This window comes from Hemicordylus capensis, chromosome 4 (assembly GCF_027244095.1).
Source record: "Hemicordylus capensis ecotype Gifberg chromosome 4, rHemCap1.1.pri, whole genome shotgun sequence".
In the NCBI taxonomy this organism is placed as follows: Eukaryota; Metazoa; Chordata; class Lepidosauria; order Squamata; family Cordylidae; genus Hemicordylus; species Hemicordylus capensis.
This window is the reverse complement of record NC_069660.1, coordinates 158,691,502-158,710,642: the sequence shown is the minus strand read 5'-3', so window position 1 is coordinate 158,710,642 and position 19,141 is coordinate 158,691,502. Positions and strand designations below refer to the sequence as shown.

The 19,141-nt window shown below is 48.1% G+C and overlaps 1 protein-coding gene and 1 long non-coding RNA gene across 3 annotated transcripts in view; one reads left to right on the top strand and one right to left on the bottom strand.

Moving 5' to 3' along the window:
- Positions 1 to 16,173: 16,173 nt before the first annotated feature.
- The window catches only part of LOC128323726 (uncharacterized), a 29,374-nt gene continuing 26,406 nt past the window's right edge, over positions 16,174 to 19,141 (bottom strand). Inside the window, exon 3 of the long non-coding RNA XR_008306445.1 lies at positions 16,174 to 17,147. This is a non-coding gene — a long non-coding RNA (uncharacterized LOC128323726). The remainder of the gene's footprint in view (positions 17,148 to 19,141) is intronic.
- BRINP2 (BMP/retinoic acid inducible neural specific 2) overlaps positions 16,876 to 19,141 on the top strand; it is an 88,814-nt gene continuing 86,548 nt past the window's right edge. For both annotated transcript variants that reach the window (XM_053247385.1, XM_053247384.1), the window contains exon 1: positions 16,876 to 17,153. In XM_053247385.1, the coding sequence (XP_053103360.1) occupies positions 16,876 to 17,153 (278 nt within the window). The remainder of the gene's footprint in view (positions 17,154 to 19,141) is intronic.

Below are 19,141 nucleotides of genomic sequence, written 5' to 3'. Positions count from 1 at the left end.
AGTGTATCAAGTATTTGGAAATAATCCTTCATGTGCAGCAGCCTCCTAGGTGCTTTGGGTGGAAAATGTATTGTAGGCTGAAATGCCAAGCTTTGTAAACTGTAGATCACATCCTGATAGGAGCTGTGATGATCTACATCTATCTATATATGCATATTTAGATATAGATATAGATATAACGATACCCCGCACCCCAGCTTCCTCCTGCCCAACTCCTACACTTGCCCATATGGTCAGATACGTGGGGCGGGGGGGAACCACAATGTCTCTTTTTTAGAGATGCAAGCTGTTAGTAATTCAGATCTCTAATCTATTCATTTTAAGACATTAACTCAAAACATTAACTTGGCACCGCTAGCAGCTTTCATCCAAGAGTAAATATCAGGCTTGGGATGGAGTGATTTTTATTGAAATTGTGGCATGAAGGAAAGGGTTAACTCCTGTCTGCAGCACCACCATGGGCTCTGTGTGTGTGTGTGTGTGTGTGTGTGTGTGTGTGTGTGTGTGTGTGTAACAACTGGATTAGATTGCCATTTACATATTTTAGGTATATTTTGTAAGTATATACAGTACTTTGTCCCGCTTGGGAAAATGCCTCCAGATGCCCATGTGCCCCACCTACTATGGTCCTGAACTGGATCGGGGCTTCTGTGGCTGTTATTTATTTTTATTTTTATTAATAACAATATATAGGAGCATATCAGCATTTTTAGCATCACCTGTAGTCTGGTTTTTGTGAAGCAAAACCAAATGAGATGAAGAGGTACAGCAAGTCTTAACTTGGAATGTCACAGATGTTTTACCCCTGCAGGAACCTCCACACTCACCCTGAAAGTTGTCATAGACAAATTTCTGTGACTCAAAGAGTGTGTGGATCTCCTTGCTGTTTCCAGGAAATGTTGCTAGTCTTATTGAATCTCTCTTTCTTTTTTGGTTTTCCCCCAAAAGTACCTATTACTTTGCCTGAGCAAGAACTTCCAAATTCACTACAAAACATCCACTTCCTCATAATTCTTGTCAGCCGAAAAATGATATGAAGCCCAGGTTCGCCACTAATTTTTAATGGGCCATATTTTCAGTGGAACAACAGTTCAGGACATTGGCTGTGCACACTCTTGCATGGCTCTTGCATGAGTTGTTGTTATTATTGTTGTTATTATTATTATTTTACATTTATATCCCCCTCTTCCTCCAAGGAGCCCAGAGCAGTGTACTACATACTTGAGTTTCTCTTTCACAACAACCCTGTGAAGTAGGTTAGGCTGAGAGAGAAGTGACTGGCCCAGAGTCACCCAGCTAGTTTCATGGCTGAATGGGGATTTGAACTCGGGTCTCCCCGGTCCTAGTCCAGCACTCTAACCACTACACCACGCTGGCTCTTGAACATGGAACATGGAGTTGAACATGGCAAGTTTTTTCACTTCTCCAAACCTATCTTGGAACTCAGTTTCCGACCATCACATATTCTAGAGGTAGATTCTGCCCATCTGGTTCCTCATCTGTCATTGACTTTAGTGGCAATTGTCAAATAAACACTCTGAAATGTCACATGTTCACCTATTTGAAATGGATCTGTTCTACTGTCAGGAATAGGGTAGACCCCGAGAAACAGCAGCTCCTGCTTTTCAACAGTGGACAAAGCACTTGCATAATGGATTGCCCCATAAACATATTTAGGGTTGTTGCCGCTGCTAAGACAGCTATGTGGCCACTCATTCATACACCACCTGCTGAATATCCTACGCCTCTATGCACCCTAACTCAGCCCTTCTAGTAAGTGTTTTATCATCCAAACAGCAAGCATTGGTAGGTGCATTGCATTTGTTGTATTTGCATTAAGATTGTGTGTCACATGCTGTGATTGACATGTCTTGTTTCTTGCACTTGACTTGTTTATTATTGAGGATGGTGGTGATGGAGATGTGTGTGCTAGTTTTGCATTTACTCTTCTGGCAGAGCTGAGTTTGCTCCCCTGGGGTGACATTTCTTGCTCTGTGGGACGCCTGCTTCAACCAATGAGTTCACAAAGGTTAGTGGACTGTTTGAAAGCTGGAATACTGCATGTGAATCAATTAGAGCTGATTGACATATTTTCCTGCCAAAACAACATAGCTGAGTAAAAATAAAGAATATTCCACTGAGGAGCAAAAGTCAATTTTCTTTGGAGCATTTTTATTTTATTTTATTTTATTTATTTCCTGTTAAATGCAATGGAGAGTGAAAGGCTTTATTTAGCAATAATGTTTGCCCAATCCAGTGATGTGCATGCAGAGGCTACCAGTTAAAAATCAGTGGGATTAAGCCTGCTCTACTCTGGGGTGGTATGTGCATATGCCAAGCTTTCCCAGACACCAAGGCCAGACTGAAGGGTGGGTTGGATTTGCTTTTGAATATCACAAGACGAGTGTGCACAAAGGGAATGCAAGCTTTTTCTGTCCCCCAGCCCTCTTACCTCCCTGCCCCTTGCCACCCCAGGCACCTTTCTCCCAACCCTGCTCACTTTCAATATCAGAGCTGGGATGCAGAACAAGAAGTTGAGGCATCAGACCATGGAGAGATAAGTGTAGGGGAGGACAGAGGGTTCACCTTTCCTCACCTGTCTTTTTTTTTTTAATGTTAAAAATGAACTTCCCATTCTGGCTTTATACAGCCCCCTCCCTGCCACTTTGAGACTGAATACCATCTTCCTCACAACGTGTGTGTGTGTGTGTGTGTGTGTGTGTGTGTGTGTGTGTGTGTGTGTGAAATGTTTTAGCTCTCCTCTCTCTTTCTTACTGTTTTAATTCTGGTGTTTTAAAACATTTTTAATTGTCTGATGATTGATTGTTTTAGATTACTGGTGTAAGGTGCATTGGGTCCTATTTGGAAGAAGAAGGGATCTCCCTCCCTCCCCCCTCTCTATCCCCCATCTTTCTCCATATAGGACCCAATGGATCTTACGTGTGTGTGTGTGTGTGTGTGTGTGTGTGTGTGTGTGTTGTAAATGGGTTGGACATTAAACAAATTAGGTTGCTGTCCTCTCATCGACCTCGATCCTCAGCCTTCTCCTGCATGAATAGAACTTTCTCATTCATTCCAGATAAAAGCATACTGAATGGAAGGAAGCACCTGCATGAAGATTCCTAGCTGGACTTAAATTGTGCATGGAAATGACTGTTGCCATGGGAGTGGCATACGGCGCAGGCTCTGCCTTTCAAAGAGGGGCGCACACATGGGGTTTGTGCCTGTCTTGCTGGCAGAGGAGATGAGAGAGGCTCCATGCGTGCTCGGATGGGCCTGCTACTGCCATTATTCCCAATGGCAGTAGAGGTGGAGCAGCAATTACTCACAGCTGTGTGTGTGCGCGGAGCCTTCCCTGCCTCAGCTGCCAGAGAGAACAGGCTCTTGCCTGGCTCACAAGCCCCACATGTGCATCCCTCTTTGATGGGTGGCATGCTGCATAGTGTATTAGCCAGTGTTCCTAATCTTCGCACAGATAGCCTGGGTCAGATGACTGTCATTGCTAGCACCAATCAGCTTTTCAGGCAGGGAAGCAAGGAGCAGGATGGGGTTGCTTCCCACTGTTGCCTTCCCTTAAACAACTGATCACTCCTATGCTGATGGTCTGCATGAAGCTAGGTGTGCACGGCTCTGGCTCCTGCATCCACATCTAGCAGAGCCTGGAGTACATGTGTGCTCTGGAGCCTTGCGGAGCTTTGCATATCGGCACATTTTATTTAATTTTGTTTAAAACCTTTTTAATTCAGCGTTTTCCTTGGAAATTAGCCATTAGCACTCCAAAAAGAAAGCTTAGACTCAACATTGATATTCTGAGATGGTTTTTAAAAACTCAAAGCACAATTAAACTCGTTGCCGTCATTTACTGACTTTAATACACTCTTATGCATAATACACATTTGGTGCCATGCGACCCTGATGGCATCCAGGCTGCATTAGCAGTGGAGGGTAGAGACCCTCTGGGCTCCCTCTTGCCCTTCCTCCCCCTGCTATCCTCTTAGGCTGCCGGCAGCTCAACCTGCCTTCTCAGCTGGAGGATGTCTGTTAAAGGGGTGGAGCCTATTGTGAAGGAAACTTGGAGAATTGCTAACACCTCTGTGCGCCACAAACTCAGGCAGGTACATGAGAGAGACCAAAGTCCTGTTTCCTTTATAAAGCAGTTGTTTATTGAGGTAGAAGAAGCAACAAGTTGGATTGAGAGAGGAGTAAATGCTGTATTCACCTGAATCCTAGACGAGATTTCCCCCAAATTCTTTGATGTTAGAAATGGGGGGCGGGCAGTTTCTTAAATTTAGCATCCTTTTCCTTTGGGGTGAATAGTATAACATACATACATATATATATTTTAAGGGGATTGTCTTAAATTCAAAGTCCTCTTCTATTTGGGAAAACACAGTAATAGAAAATAAAAATAGAAAGTTTCTAGCTCCTATCGCTTATTGAAGAGTCATAAGACAGGGGTGGGCAATCTTGGCCAGAGCTAGACCAAGGATTGCTGGTGCCCCAGGCAAAGCCTGGCTTTGGTGCCGGCCGTTTCCTTCACCCACATGGGCAGATGTCTCCCATCATTTGAGCGGGTGGGTGGATAGGTGGGAAGACAATTCACATTGTCTAAGCAGGTGGTGGTGGTGGTGGTGGTGGGGTGTCCCTGCTATGCTCCCACCCACCGGCCCATTTGCTGTCCTCACTACTCTGCTGCCTTTGGCTGTCACTCTGCTGCTGTCTTCTGCCATTCCTGCCACACATGCCTACATGATTATAATGTGCTGCAGCCGGCTGGCTGCCCAGAAGCAGCCGCGGCAGAAGTGGCAGGCTGAGGTGGTGAAGAGAGCAAGTGGGCGGCCAGGCAGGTGGCAAGAATGGGAAACGCCTGCTCAGTCACTCACCTGCTCACTCGCTCTCATGATGGGAGGTCTGCCTGCACATCCGTGGGGGCAGGAGGCTCCTCACTTGGTGCCCTAGGCAAGGGGTGGGCAGTCTATCCTAGGGGTGGGCAGTCTTGGCCCTCCAGTTTTTGTTGAGCTACAACTCCCATCATCCCCCAGCCACAATGTATTGTGGCTGAGGATGATGGGAGTTATAACAGGAATGACAGGTTCAGTAACAGGAACAAGGCTGCCTTGACCTCATGGAGACTCAAAGCTCCCAGCCATTACATAGAATGATAGGAAACAGATGGCATGTAATTTAAACAACTTTATTACTGCTGGTCTGCAAAGGAACACAGGGTGGCTCTGGGCTCCAGAGGGCCCCTCAGCTCAGAGCTGATGGAGGGGCAGGGTGGGGTGTGTGTGTCCATCAGTGTTGTCTTCAGCAAAGCCTTCAAATTCTGTCTCAGAATCGGTGGATTCAAAAATTTCCCGAAGGCTGTCATCTTCAGAGTCTTCCATCCCATTTACGAGGAAACATTTTTTGAAGCCTCACCATGTAAGAGCAGGATCTATTGCCTTCCATGCCTCTTTGATCCACTGGACGATAACCGAAAAGTCTGGCTTCTTCTGACAGCCTGATGGGGTTACTGCCTGCATTCTACTGTACAGCCACTCATTCCGTTTCTTCCGTAAGAGCTGCTTGAGTGGCCAGTTGCAACTCACGTCCACGACCTGCAGTTGGCTCATCATCCCCCCCGGGATGATTACAAAGTCAGACTGGTTCTCAGACAGCATAGATTTGATGGATGGCATTCCGTGACATCTGTACGTGTCTAGTACCAGCATTTGTCGTCCCCTTGAGGGGCATTTAAACTGGACAGATCTAAGCCAGTCCTCAGTTAAATGTTAATCCTTCCATTTAAAACATGATGTACGGAGGCAACGTTTCACCATTCCCATATGCCTCTAGCATCACCGTAAACTGGTTCTTCTAATTCCCTATCATTTTCAAGGTCACAGTTTTTGCCCCTTTCATGGAAACTGTCTGTTTGGAAGGTCGAATGTCAGTGGTGTCTGGTCAGAGTTCACGATATGTCTGGTAGAGTAACAATGTATCGTATGAAGTGCAACATGAACCGCTAGTACCAGTACAGCTGGTCGTAGAAGTCCAGCGGTATATGCTGAACTACTGAAGTAGCCCTGTGGATGTGCCGCCTGTGTTACCGCATAAACAGATGGCACCATTTCGGGGAGACCTTGAAGGCACTTTTGAGATCCGTGCTTTGAGAATTGCTTTTGACCAGATTTCCCTAGTGCTAAGAGCACCCCTTTTGGATTGCCTATTCAGAACACATTGGAGCATTTTTTTCTAGATGTTAGTGCTGAGGCCTGTGGCTGTGTCCCGGAGCCAGAAAAAGTGCAGATTGAAGGTAGGTCTTTTGAGAATGAGATTGAAGGTAGGTCTTTTGTTTTCTCCAGAGGTGCACATGCGACTCATTCATCCCAAACTCCCAGACTGCAGTTAGGTTGCTGCTGCATTCCACTACATCCACAACTTTCAGTTTAAAGGCAGTTGTGTGGCTGACTCTCTTTGCTGCCATGGAGTTCCCTACAAAAAAGGAGGCACATGAAGGAGGCAAATGAAGGCACCAGGCAACTAACTTCCAGAGAGGCCCAAGGGTACCCTTGGCAGTAGAGCCAGCACCCTGAAGGTGGGCACTGGACTCCCAGGGAGCTCCAAGGCTTTCCCTGGTGACAGAGCCAGCAGCCATGGAGGTGAGCACTGACTGTCTGGTGCCCACTTCCAGGGGGCTGGCTCTGCCTCCCAGGGCAGCTTTGCAGGTCCCCACATCCAGAGTTGCTGCTACACCCCTGGGGAGGGGGGTCAGTGCCTCTTTTAGGCATGGCTTACATGCCAGCCCAACTGGGACAACCCTCAGAGCCAATCCTTATCCCAGAGTTACCGGTCTGGCTTTCTGACTACATTGCTCTAACATGGCAGAGCCCATTCACCTTGGAGACCTGCTGTGGATATGGATTTGGTCCAGCACAGGATTTACACCTTCTCCCCCAGATTTTCAGGGGCCAGCGAGAGCTCACCGGATGCTGCTGGAACTGCGATGCTTTCCAAGACTGAGGCCTTTCCCTCAGGGCAAACCCATTCCAGGGCTCCCTAACCCTTCCAAAAGAAGAGAAAACACTCTCTGGGGCTCCTGCCAGCTTCTCTGGGATTGGTTGCATTACTGCACTGGACAGTGCATTGATCTGAAGGACTTGGGACCCCCCATGAGAGCAGTGCTGGGGAAAGGGTCTTCTGTATGCCACATTTCCCACACCCAACCACAGACTGGGAATTCGGCGCTGGTCTTTTCCCTGTTCACTCACCGCTGCTGTGGGAATCCTGGTTAGTTTATTTTTCTCTGCTAATATGCTTAAATTCAGTGTGTTATCATGTCTGATCTGAGATCATGGTCATAGAAATATAGGAAGCCGCCTTATACTTAGTCAGACCATTGGCTCAGAATTGTCTACACAGACTGGCAGTGGCTTCTCCAAGGTTGCAGGAAGGAGACTCTCTCAGCCCTATCTTGGAGATGCCAGGGAAGGAACATGAAACCTTTGGCATGCAAGCATATAACTGCTCTTCCCAGAGCAGCCCCAACCTTAAGGGGGATATCTTACATGTAGTCTCCCATTCAAGTGCAAATCAGGGTGGATATTGCTGAGCAAAGGGGACAATTTATGCTTGCTATCACTAGGTCTGCTCCTTGGTCAGATGGGATCTGAGTGCTTCCCCCCGCCTCATCTCATGAAGGGGGGATTGCCGCACTCTCACACACCAAGGAGCATACTGGACAGGATTTTGGACCACAGGGAGTGTGGCCCAGCTCACAATGCTACAGACATGAGGGCCAGGGGAAGGGAGAGCCCTTCACAGACAGGCCTGTGGGAGCTGACGGACAGCCACGTGGGAGCCCCTCCTGGCCACCAGTGCCTTACCATTTGTCACATCTGCCCCAGAACGCCACCCACAGCTGGAAGGTACTGAGGTTGGACAGAAGTCATGGCACAACACAAGTAAGGGACAAGCTCCCCGAGACAGGAGCTCCAGGGGGAATCCAGCCAGTTCCAGGGGGAATCCAGGGGGAACAAGGAGCACCCACCCATCAGCACCTTGGGAAGTCCCCCAGTCATGTTTCAGGTAGCAACACAGAACAACTGATCTTCAAGTGATGCTCACTCATACCCAGGGCTGAGAATGCATTCAAAGTGGCAATGGTCGATGTGTCCTGCAATTCACATTGATTCTTGCAGCTAGCTGTGTTCATTGATGCATGGACCAAGTGATCGACCACTTGGGCCACGTGTTCCTCTAAGAAGTTGGATGCCAAGCACTTGGGGGGTCACATAATTAGTTAGCATGCCAGAGTCTGGCTTGTTATTGGAAATAACCAGACAAATTGCTCCGTCAGCTACGAGCATCCATGCACCTGCATCCACAGCATTGAGAAAGAGCTATCAATTCTGAATTCAAGCCAGTTGCGGTTTCCCATGTTGAGTCAAATTAATCGGCAGGCTCCACTCCTGGTGGTTCCCTTCTGTCAATTCCTTTCAGCTCTTTTAACCATACTCCCCCTGGAACCCAATGACTTTGGTTTCCCAGAAGCTGCCTGGCAGCTCATGGGAATAATGCCACCGAATCGCTAGTTGGCATTGTTTATGGTCCAAACTATGACAGTATCTGAACATCTTCAAACCTCTGACTTTCATTCCTGATTAATGAAAACATACTTGGCAAATTCTTTCACTCTAGTTTGTCTTGCGCTAGTCCAATAATTTCACCTCTAGCAGTACAATCCAAACCCGTCCCCACCCCATCCCTCTTAATCATGGCCTCATTTCTGAAAACTAGCAAAATAGAACTGGAGTCCTATCCCATCATTCCTAGGTGGCGTATTCTGGCAACTGGCCTGCTTCAAACACTAATTTTTTCCAAAGTAAATGCTTCAGACTGCCAGGACAATCAGTTAAGAGCATCAAGGCAGCACTGAGAGGCAAGGGTTGGGGCAGGCAGTGGCTTGCTTTGTGGTGGGCTGCCAGTTCGATCCCAAGATCCAACCGTGTGCTTGTTAAGTGAAGCAACTTTAATATATGTTATTGGAGCTAGAATTACCACAGCTGCTGGCACCGAACTTGCCCTCCAATGGTTCCTCTTTAAGGATTTAAAGTGTACTCATTCCAATTACAGGGCCTCACAAGAGTCCTTTCTTGATATTTTTGGCCACAGCCTCCCTGGGTTGGGAGTGGGTAATTTGCACACCTGCTGCCTTCTTTGGATGTGGTAGCTTTTTCTCAGGCTCCCTCTCCAGAATCAAACCCTCCTAGTTACCTGTGGTCACCATGCTAGGCAGAGAAAGTACCATTTAAAGATGAGAGTTCAATATCTGAATGTGTCATCACCGCCATGGGGGCGTGCAATCGGCCTGAAGTTATTTAGAGTCACCAAAGTGGCCGGGTGAACCCAGGTTGGTCTTGGTCTGATAAATGTACACATCTCCAGATGTCAGTGTTCATTGGCAGGTATTAGCTGTAGAATTACCCAATTATCCAAGCAATGGAATCATGATTTAATGAGCCATGTGCAGTTTCACTGTAATGTCCATTTGTACTTAGACATGCATGGCTCAGTCTTTGAGACAATTATATGCTACTGGCAGGATCAACCAGGTAGCTGTGCTGCTGCTGCTAAGTCAGCAGGCAGGCCCCAGGAAAGGGATGCCTGGTGGTGCCACCTACCTCCCAATGCCAGGAGGATGCAGGGGGCCACTGCACAGCAGGTCAGACAGCAAAGCGTCCTTCCCCAGGCAGGGCAGGCAGAAAGAGAACTTGGGAGCTGGAGAAGGATGCATCCATGGTGGCAGGACAGGGAGTGCAAGCACCATGGTGGTGCTGCCCCATGCCACCTTTGCTGCTGGGCAGGAGAGCCCCTGGTGCTGACGGTCAGATCAGCCCAAATGTCAGGGTGCAGGCAGCCTTCCCTTCACAGGTCAGGGAAAGACACACGCTGGGCACCCCGTGAGGTGGGGAGGCTTCCACTCCACCTGAAGCATCGGCCCAGAGGCGTGCCTGTGGAGGGCCCTCCCCACTGTGTCAGCAGAGGCCTTGTCTCGTCAGGTAACACAGGGGGGCATCCGCCATGGTTGTTTGGGGAGCTCTGCCCCTTCCCCAGTGAGGAGAGAAGAACCAAGCTGCCCTCTCCCAGCCATAAGACATGGCGCCAGGGACAGGAGGCTGCTCAAAGGTTCTCAGGACCTGGAGCATGGGGCTTCCTGCCACCAGGCCTGTTGCACCCCCCTTCCCCTCAACCTCCAGGGGTGTGTGTGTGTGGGGGGAGCTGTTCATTGCTACTCAGAGAGACCTGGAACCATTGCACTCACTGGACCCAGGCAGGGCTCTCCTGGCTGGGTGGGGGGCAGCCAGGAAACTCGGGAGTTCGCTGGTGGTTCCCTGAGGGTTGCCAGAAATCTCTGTGGATATGCTCCAGCAGGAGATGGCTTCTTCCAGAGCCAGGATGAATCCAAAACAGTGGCCAAGATTCTGGAACTCCTCAGAGAGCAGATCTACCCATTGACTCCTCCATCCTGCCCTTTCTCCTCTGGCTGTTCAACCTCTCTTCGTGGCTGGATTCTAAATGTTATTAAATGGGGTGGGCAATAATGCACATCATAATGAGAAAAAGATGGTAATTATTGAATCTTTGAAATATATTAACTTTTTAAACCTGTAGGATGCCCTCTGCTGTCCTCTCTGACATTAATAATTACCTGTGTGAGTGTCTTTGGGGCTTTCTGAGTTAACTGAAGTTTTCTGTATGATTCACTCCCTAACTAGGGAGAAATCTTCTGTGGGAGAGGCTGTGGATTCTCAGACAAACAAAAGCAATTAAATAAAACCACGAATGTGATCAAAACTGGAGTGAAGCCAGAAAAAGCCAAGGCACTTTTCCTGCCCCAACTGACAGGAGTGAGAAACTTCCAGCTTTCATTAACCTGCCAACTAACTAATTGGTCATGACCCAGGCCACGCAGAGGCCCATTGCGCATGTACAGTGGACTCCAAAATGGTCGCCATGAGGGGGAAGCATGTTAAAATGCTCATGAACCCCCCCTGAACCAAACTGGGGGGGGGGGTCAATGGGGGGCAAAATTGAACTGGCCCAGTCCAGTTTTGGTCTGGTTCGGACCTGAACCGAACCGGGCCAGCTGGTTTTGTGCACACCCCTAGTCCTGGGCTGAGAAAACTCTCAAGGCAGCTGATCTCCTTGGCCTCTGAGACTGTGCCTGTATCATAGGTTTAGTTTAAGGATGTGCACAAATCATTTTGGTGGGATGGGGAAGGTACTTACCTGCTTTTCCACCACCTCGCCACTTTTCCTGCTGCGGTGCTGCACGACTCAGAAGTCTGTGTGCAGCTCCTCTGCTGATTCAGCAGCCTGCGCGCAACACCGGCACACACATGGCTGCCATGCATGTGCAGTGGCCATATGCATCCTGGCACCATGGACAGGCTGCTTAGTCAGCATAGGAGCTGTGCATGAACTTCTGATCAGCACAGTGCAGCCCCACAGCAGGAAAAGCAGCGGGGTGGTGGAGGAGCAGGTAAAGACCTGCTTTACTCTTCCTTAAAGGTCTCGCTCCTCATCCCACCAAAACAATTTGGTGGGCTCTGCCAAAATGATTTGGCGAGCAATTTGGTGCATCCCTACTGAATACATGGAATCATTTTGTGCACATCCCTCGTTTAGTTTTAATTTGCACCAGCAAAACACTGATCATTATGGTACATGAGATGTAACCCCAAACTCCAAGCCCCGCCCCTGTAACTGATGCCACCAAGTCCCACCCCCTGACGATGCCACCGCCACTCCTGCAGCAGAGCCAGTCTGTTCACTACATACAAATATTTCTATACCACTTTTCAACAAAAGTTCCCAACGCGGTTTCTCTTTAGGAACTTTTGTTGAAAAGCGGTATATAAATATCCATCATACATATACAGAGGTAGGGGGAGGAGGAGGTTGGGAGCCGCTGGACAAGTGCTGTGCTCCAGAAAAGCCAGGCATTTACCCTGTGCCATTGCTGCTGCTAGGGATAGCACAGCAGCCACCCCAGTCCTTGTTCATCCTCACAAACCTCCTTGGTAGATTGGGCTACTGATCCTGCTGTGCTTCATCCAATACATTATTCCTTCTCTTTCTCTCTCCCCCCTCGCCACAAGCAGTCCTCACATGCATTTTCTGGGCTTGCCACACTGAGTTCCTCAGCTCCCCAATTCAGGAAGATCTGGACAGTAAGATCCTCTTGTTCCACTACTGAATTGGTATCTGCGTTAACCCTGGGCACCGGTTGTTCCTTTTGCATGGCATAATTGGTACTTGAGAATGATGCATGTGGCTGGTCCTCAATGAGGTTTGGTGGGTCTGAGTGCGGGGCTTCTGGATCCCTAGGTGCCATCTCATTAGAGCTTGCTTGGACCTGGCTGCATGTGACCACACTAGGGATGTGCACGGACCGGTTCGGAGGCCATTCTAAAGGCCTCCAGACCGGTCCGGACACGGGGTGGTTTTGGTTCGGGTGGGGGGTTCCAAAAGAGTACGGGGGGGCTTTACTTACCCCCTCAAGAATGGCGCCATATTTCATTGAGTAAGCGAGCGGCATACCTCCCTGCCGCCCGCTTCATTCCCCCTCCTCTCAGCGCGGCTAATCCTCCTCCTTTTGAATACTCAATCGGGCGGCAGGGTATCTCCCAGTCCCTGCCACCCGGCTCTTCAATTCCCCCGGCTCGGCTGGCGGCCGCCCCTCGCAGCCCGAAGACCCCTGCTGCCCCTTCCCTTCCCATACTCAAGCGGTCGGCAGGAGAACTCCCCTGCTGACCCCGTCCCCTTCGCCGGCTGGGCTGCAAATGGCTTCCTAGAAGCCATTTGCAGCCCAGCCGGCGAAGCGAGCGGACGGCAGGGAGTTCTCCCGCCGCCCGCTCTCTAAAGTTTTAAGTTTTACTTTAGAGAGCGGGCGGCGGGAGAACTCCCTGCCATCCGCTCGCTTCGCCGGCTGGGCTGCAAATGGCTTCTAGGAATTCTAGCAGAGCAAGATCCTAGTGTGATTTTCTTTGTGCCACTTGCTGGCCAGCTTTTGCATTTTATGAGGAACCACCATTCACCATAAAAGTAGTTCAGGTTGGCCACGTTATATGTGGCCTCTGCACCTGCGGTTCTGCGTATCCACAGTCTGGATATTGACACCTGACCTCAGTATACTCAGGTTTAAAAGGGGTTAATTTTTGCATATCCGTGGTTTCAGGGTGGCCAGAAATGACCTCCGAGGTAATTTCTGGCCACCATTTTGTGGTACAGAGCCATTTTTTGGCTCTTTCTTGGAGGGGGGGCATTTTTTAAACTGTGATTATTCATGGAAAAAACCCCAAGTTGGGCGTTTTGGTGGGCATTGCTGGACAGCTGGAGACCTGTGGAGCACGGTACAGCACTTTATTTCTCTGTGCTTTTATGGTAATTTTAAAGCCTTTTTTTTGCCCTGCAAGAACCTAACCCCCACAATTGCCATTGACTCAAGGCCTCATTATCCACGGTTTCATTATCTGTGGAAATCAGCAGGAATGGAACCCCCGCGGATAACAAGGTCCACCTGTGCTTATTAACCAAATGCAAGAGCTGGCCAGCAGGTGGCACTAAGAAAATCATACTAGGTCCCTGGAGGTGTATGGTATGTGCTACGACACCCTAAAATAAGAGCCCAGGACTCTTCATCACTCAGGGAAGTGGAGAGAGAGGATCCTTAACACTATTCAGGAAGGATGGTCTTGTTTCTTGTGATATTACTATTTTTTAGGGTAGAAAGAAATAGAAAAAATTGTGGTACTTTACGAGTAAAATTGTAAAACATAGTGTTGGAAATGAAGACAGCAGGGAGGAATTTTTCAAATACTTCCCATCCCAAACTGGGACTGGATAATGCAGCAAAACTGGCATTGCAACAAGCTGCATGAAATAATCTACACATTTTCCTAAATGAGAGTTGAATTCTTCATAGGGGGGTGGGGCTGCTTTTGCCTAGGAGTGGGGCTCCTGAGAGTGGGGCTCTCTCAGCTGTTTGTTTGTTTAGGTTGTGTTTGTTTTGGCTGTTTGAGTTGGATTTCCCCCCTTCGTCTAGCTGGTTTGGCAACTGGTGTTGTGATCCTGACAAATTATTCCCGTTGCTGTCAGTCAGTATTTCATTGCCTTAGCAACTGAGGTCTTAGGACAAAAGAAATGAACCCCTCTCCTTTACAGGGCAGATATATGTAGAATTGGGCTTGACAGCTTTTGATTTCACAACAGTCTACTGATTCCCTGGTTGGGGCAAGGGCAGGGCAGCCATTGCTCTTGCACAGAAAGTAGGGCTGTAGCTCAGAGACAGATAGCTGGCAAGTACAGAAGAGGTTGTCTAGTAGAGGTCCAGATACAGCCCATGATGGATTGATGCTGAATATATGTGGGTCTATGTTGAGAAAGAATGCTATGAAGAAGACTATATTATTGTTTGTTAAATGTAAGTCGTGAGTATACTCGGTGGCTTGAGGAATGCCACGATTAATTCTCAGCCTTAGCTCTCACATCTACATTATAATAGCCCTGTTCACATGTTTATACAAAGTGGGGGACACTGTAGTCATGCACAACATCCCTGAGAGCACACCTGGAAGCCTTGCCCTGTGTTGATATGCTCTGAAACTCCTGCTCTCCACCCTTACAGCTTTTGTCTGAAGAGAGAAACACCATACTCATGGGGAGATCTTCTGCATGATGCCCCAGTGCTCTGATCACAAGAAGAATCTCTCTACCAGAATAACATTTGTCTTTTCAGACAATCTCTGTATGCATGGAGAGCAGTGGGGGGCGGTCAGGGTTTTAGTGTGCATCAGGTTGTGGGTGGGTGTGGCTTCCATTTTTTATAATGTCTGGACAAACGATATTGTTCTATCTTATAGGGCTGTTATCAAAATGGTTACCAGTTTTTCAGGTGGGCTTTGTGGTTGTGCTTTCAAGAGCAATTCAGTGTGCAGACATTCACAGGTGATAATATAAATATATTGTAAAACTGTATCTGCTGATGTGTTGCAAGCTACTGTTAAAACCCCAAGAACTGACTAGGTGATTTTTCCTGTTCACATCACTTTTATCAGTGTAATCTCCTTAATCAAATAATCAATTGTAAGGATTACTGAGATCATGCATGAAGAGCACTTTGGATTGTGCTATGTACATATTAAGGCATGTAAATGCTATGATATCCCTGAGAATATCAGACATCTGGGCTTTTCATATGGGGATGCCATAGCTCAGTGGCAGATGACATGTGCTGTATGCAGAAATGCGACATCTGGCACGTCCTATTAGAAGGATCTCAGGGCTAAGAAAGTCCTCTGCCTGAGACCCTGAAGAGCTGCTGACAGTCAGAGGAGAGAAACAGTACTGAGCTAGGTGGGCCAATGGTTTGACTCATCATAAAGCATCTTCATAAATATTTGTAATACTAGGTCATAATAAGAATAAGCTCTGCAGCTCTATTTCAGTTGCTCTGCTTAGTACTTTTCATCTGTAGCTGAAAAGCCCCATTCCATGAATCCAGTAGGGATGTGCACAAACCGAGGTTTGGGCACAGGTTCAGCACCGTGGGGAGGGGAGCAATGGGATCTTTTTTTAAAAAAGAGAGCAGGCCCTTACCCGTTCTCCGCTGCTGCATGCAGTTTCCTGCTGCGGCAGCACTTGTCCGAAGAACCCACACATGGCACTAGCATGGACATGGCATCCACAAGTGCATGGGCACCAATTGCGTAGTCAGCAACATGATGCTGACCATGCAAATGGTGCCTGTGCATGCCAGCTCCATGCACGGGTTCTTGGGACAAGCACCTCCACAGCAGGAAGATGCATGAGGTGGCGGAGAGCAGATCCCACTTGCTGCTCACCATTCCACGCCCCGTGGCACTGAACCCCACCGCGCTGAACCGGTCCCTGAACCTGCTCAGTTCGGGCACAGGGCCTGCACAGGGCCTGCTCTCTTTTTTAAAAACGATCCTGCTTGGCTCGCCGCTCCTCTCTCCGCGGCGCCGAACCTCGGTTCGTGCACATACCTAGAATCCAATTGAGGAAAAGGTATTTTCATTTATTCACATGTTCAAAATACTTTTACCCCCATCTTCCTACCAAGATCGATATTCAAGGCAGTTTACAAAATATTTTAGAAAAGAATTTTTAAAAAGAATGGCAATAAAACTTTATTGAAACAAAGACAATCCCGGGGGAACAAAGTTGACAAGGACAGGAAAGCAAAACCCTCATCCTTGGTCTCAGAGTGTCCTGCTGCCACCATGGCTGCTACCTCTGTCTGTCTGTACAGGGTTTACTGCACTCCCTTCCCACACAGGGCTTTAAACTCCTGATGACCCAAGCCAAAAAGCAATGTGGGGACAGTGAGGACAAGTAGCTACTCCACTTGAGACAGTGAATGCCTTTGCCCAAGAGCATCCTCCAGTGGTTCTAGGCTGAGACGTTTTTCTCGAAAGCAGCATGTCAGATTATCCCAGTGGAAACTCGACCCATGGCTGGTCCTGCCATTTAACAAATGGAAGCAATTCTCCTCTGGCGGCAGAATTTGCTGTGAAAAGGCACCAAATATCAATTATTTACTTTATTATTATATTTTTGCCACCTTGAGGAGGAGTGCCTTTTGGATTATCTGTCTCAGGCACCAAAACGTATTGGACTGTCTGATTGGACCTAAAGTTTAGAAATATCTGCGCCCTTTCCCAGGGATAGCTAAGGTATTTGTTTGGATAACACACCCATATCCATCTGCTTATCCTTGTGCCTTCTCAGTGCAGGAAATCCTGAAGGAGCTCTGAGCGGGAAGGAGTGGTGAGAGAATGAAGAAGCCAGCTGAGCAGGAGAAGCATGAGGTGGCAGCGCGACGCTCGATTTAATGGGCTCTGGCTGATGGTCCCATGGGTGTCATTGGTATTGGTCCTGACTCTGGGGTGCTGGGAGTTGGCTACTGCTGTTGCCACATCACACGAACAGCATGCCTCCACAGCCTCAGCCACCACCTCCTCCAGCCAAGTGCCACTGGACTGGCTTCTTACTGATCGAGGACCATTCCACCGAGCCCCAGAGTATGCTGACTTCATGGAGCGCTATCGGCAGGGTTTCACCACCAGGTACAGGATCTACAGGTAAGCCAACAGAGCAGGAAAAAGCTATAAAACCATAGCAAGCAATTGTTTCAGTAGGTAAAAAGCCATGCACCTGGAGTGTTTCTATCAATTTATGTTTATGGGCATACCTACATAATAAGCAAAGCTACTCAAATAGTCATTCTCTCGTTCTAGGGTGCCCTGCACCCTGTAGTTCAGCTAGAGCTAAAAATTCCCGACAGAGAATTCTAATCACTTTATCAGACTACAGTGGAAAAAAATGCAGACATTGGCTGACATTCTCTGCAGGACTATGGGGCACACCCTCCAGGGACAGATTCCTGGAAATAAACTCCATCTGGTGGGAGGAGAGAGCAGCAAAAATCATGGCCTTCCCCCCTATGCCACACTGGGGCCAGGGCCATCCCTAATGGGGCTGCTAGGGCATATAGTGCATTTGTGAGGGGGGAAATAAAAATAAAAGCACAGCACGTCCCTTGCTTCACTGTTCTCATTCAGACCTTCTGGACTGCAAACCGACTTGAGCATAGTGTGTATATTATGAATGAATGTGTGTGTGTGTGTGTGTGTGTGTGTAATTTTCTTCCATTAAACAAGCCACTTATAGGACTTTTTGATGGTTTTTTTAAAAAAAATTGAAAAATTGAAAACCAACAATTTATCTAATCCACTTCAGATTAAATATACATAGCTTTTCTACCCAGCCCTACATTTCTGATCAATACCAAAGCCCTATACCAAGTCATTCCAGGTGATCTAAAGGCTGTGGCAGAAAGGGAGTGTTTACCCTTTTTTATTAAGGCAAAGGGAAAATTCCTCTTTATGGAGGTAGAATGATGGTCTGTGGGGGATTCAGTCCAGAAATTTTTGTAAAATTTTTACAAAAGCCACTTTTAGGACTTCTTTGATGTTTTTTAAAAAAAATTTTTTTTTAAAAAATCTATAGATTGTCCAATCCATTTCAAATTACATATCCAGAGCTTTCCCAATCTGCCCTACATCAGTACCCAATATCAAAGCCCTATGGCAAGCTGTTCCCTAAATATTCAAGGGTGGGGGAATAACTAGGAGAGGAGGGCTGGTCTTGTGGTAGCAGGCATGACTTGTCCCCTTAGCTAAGCAGGGTCTATCCTGGTTGCATCTGAATGGGAGACTTGATGTATGAGCACTGTAAGATATTCCACTCAGGGGATGGAGCCACTCTGGGACGAGCATCTAGGCTCCAAGTTCCCTCCCTGGCATCTCCAAGATAGGGCTGAGAGAGGTTCCTGCCTATAACCTTGAGAAGCCTCTGCCAGTCTGTGTAGACAATACTCAGCTAAATGGACCTATGGTCTGACTCAGTATATGGCAGCTCCCTATGTTCCTATGTTCCTAACCACAAAAAGGAAATCACATTATACCTCCATTACTAGGTCTGAAGAGTCCAGCTGTCTGCAGGCACGGGCTGGGCAGGGCAGGGCAGGGCAGACGTTAGGGGTGTGCACGGAGCTGCCAATTGCGGTCCGGCACTGGGGTGGGGGGGTCCCCTTAAGAGCGGCGGGAGGGTTTACTTACCCCTCCCACCGCTTTCCCGACGTTGCGCCGTAAAGTTTAGAGTAATTGGGGCGGCAGGCTGTGGGGGAAAGATAATTTGTTGGTTCTGGGAGAGAAAGCAGGGCAGGCTGCAGTGTGCCCAGAGTGGCGCCTATGTCAGCCCAGGGTTGGGGACGATCGCCCCGATCACCCCGCCCTAAGGACGGCCCTGACTGGGGCTGCAGGGAAAGACTGGAGAACCCTTGAACTACCATCCGTTTGCTTCTCCTCAGGGCTACTTCTGCTTCCATAGCCCTGCAGAGTATGTCAGCCATTATATTTACCTCAGGATTTCTTTACCTCAGATATTTTACCTCAGGATTTCTGGATTTTTCATGTGATGCTCTTGATTGTTTGATTTTGATCATGACATAACTTTCCAGGCTAGTCTGATGTGAGTGAGCTGTGAAGAATTCACACATTTCTGCTAT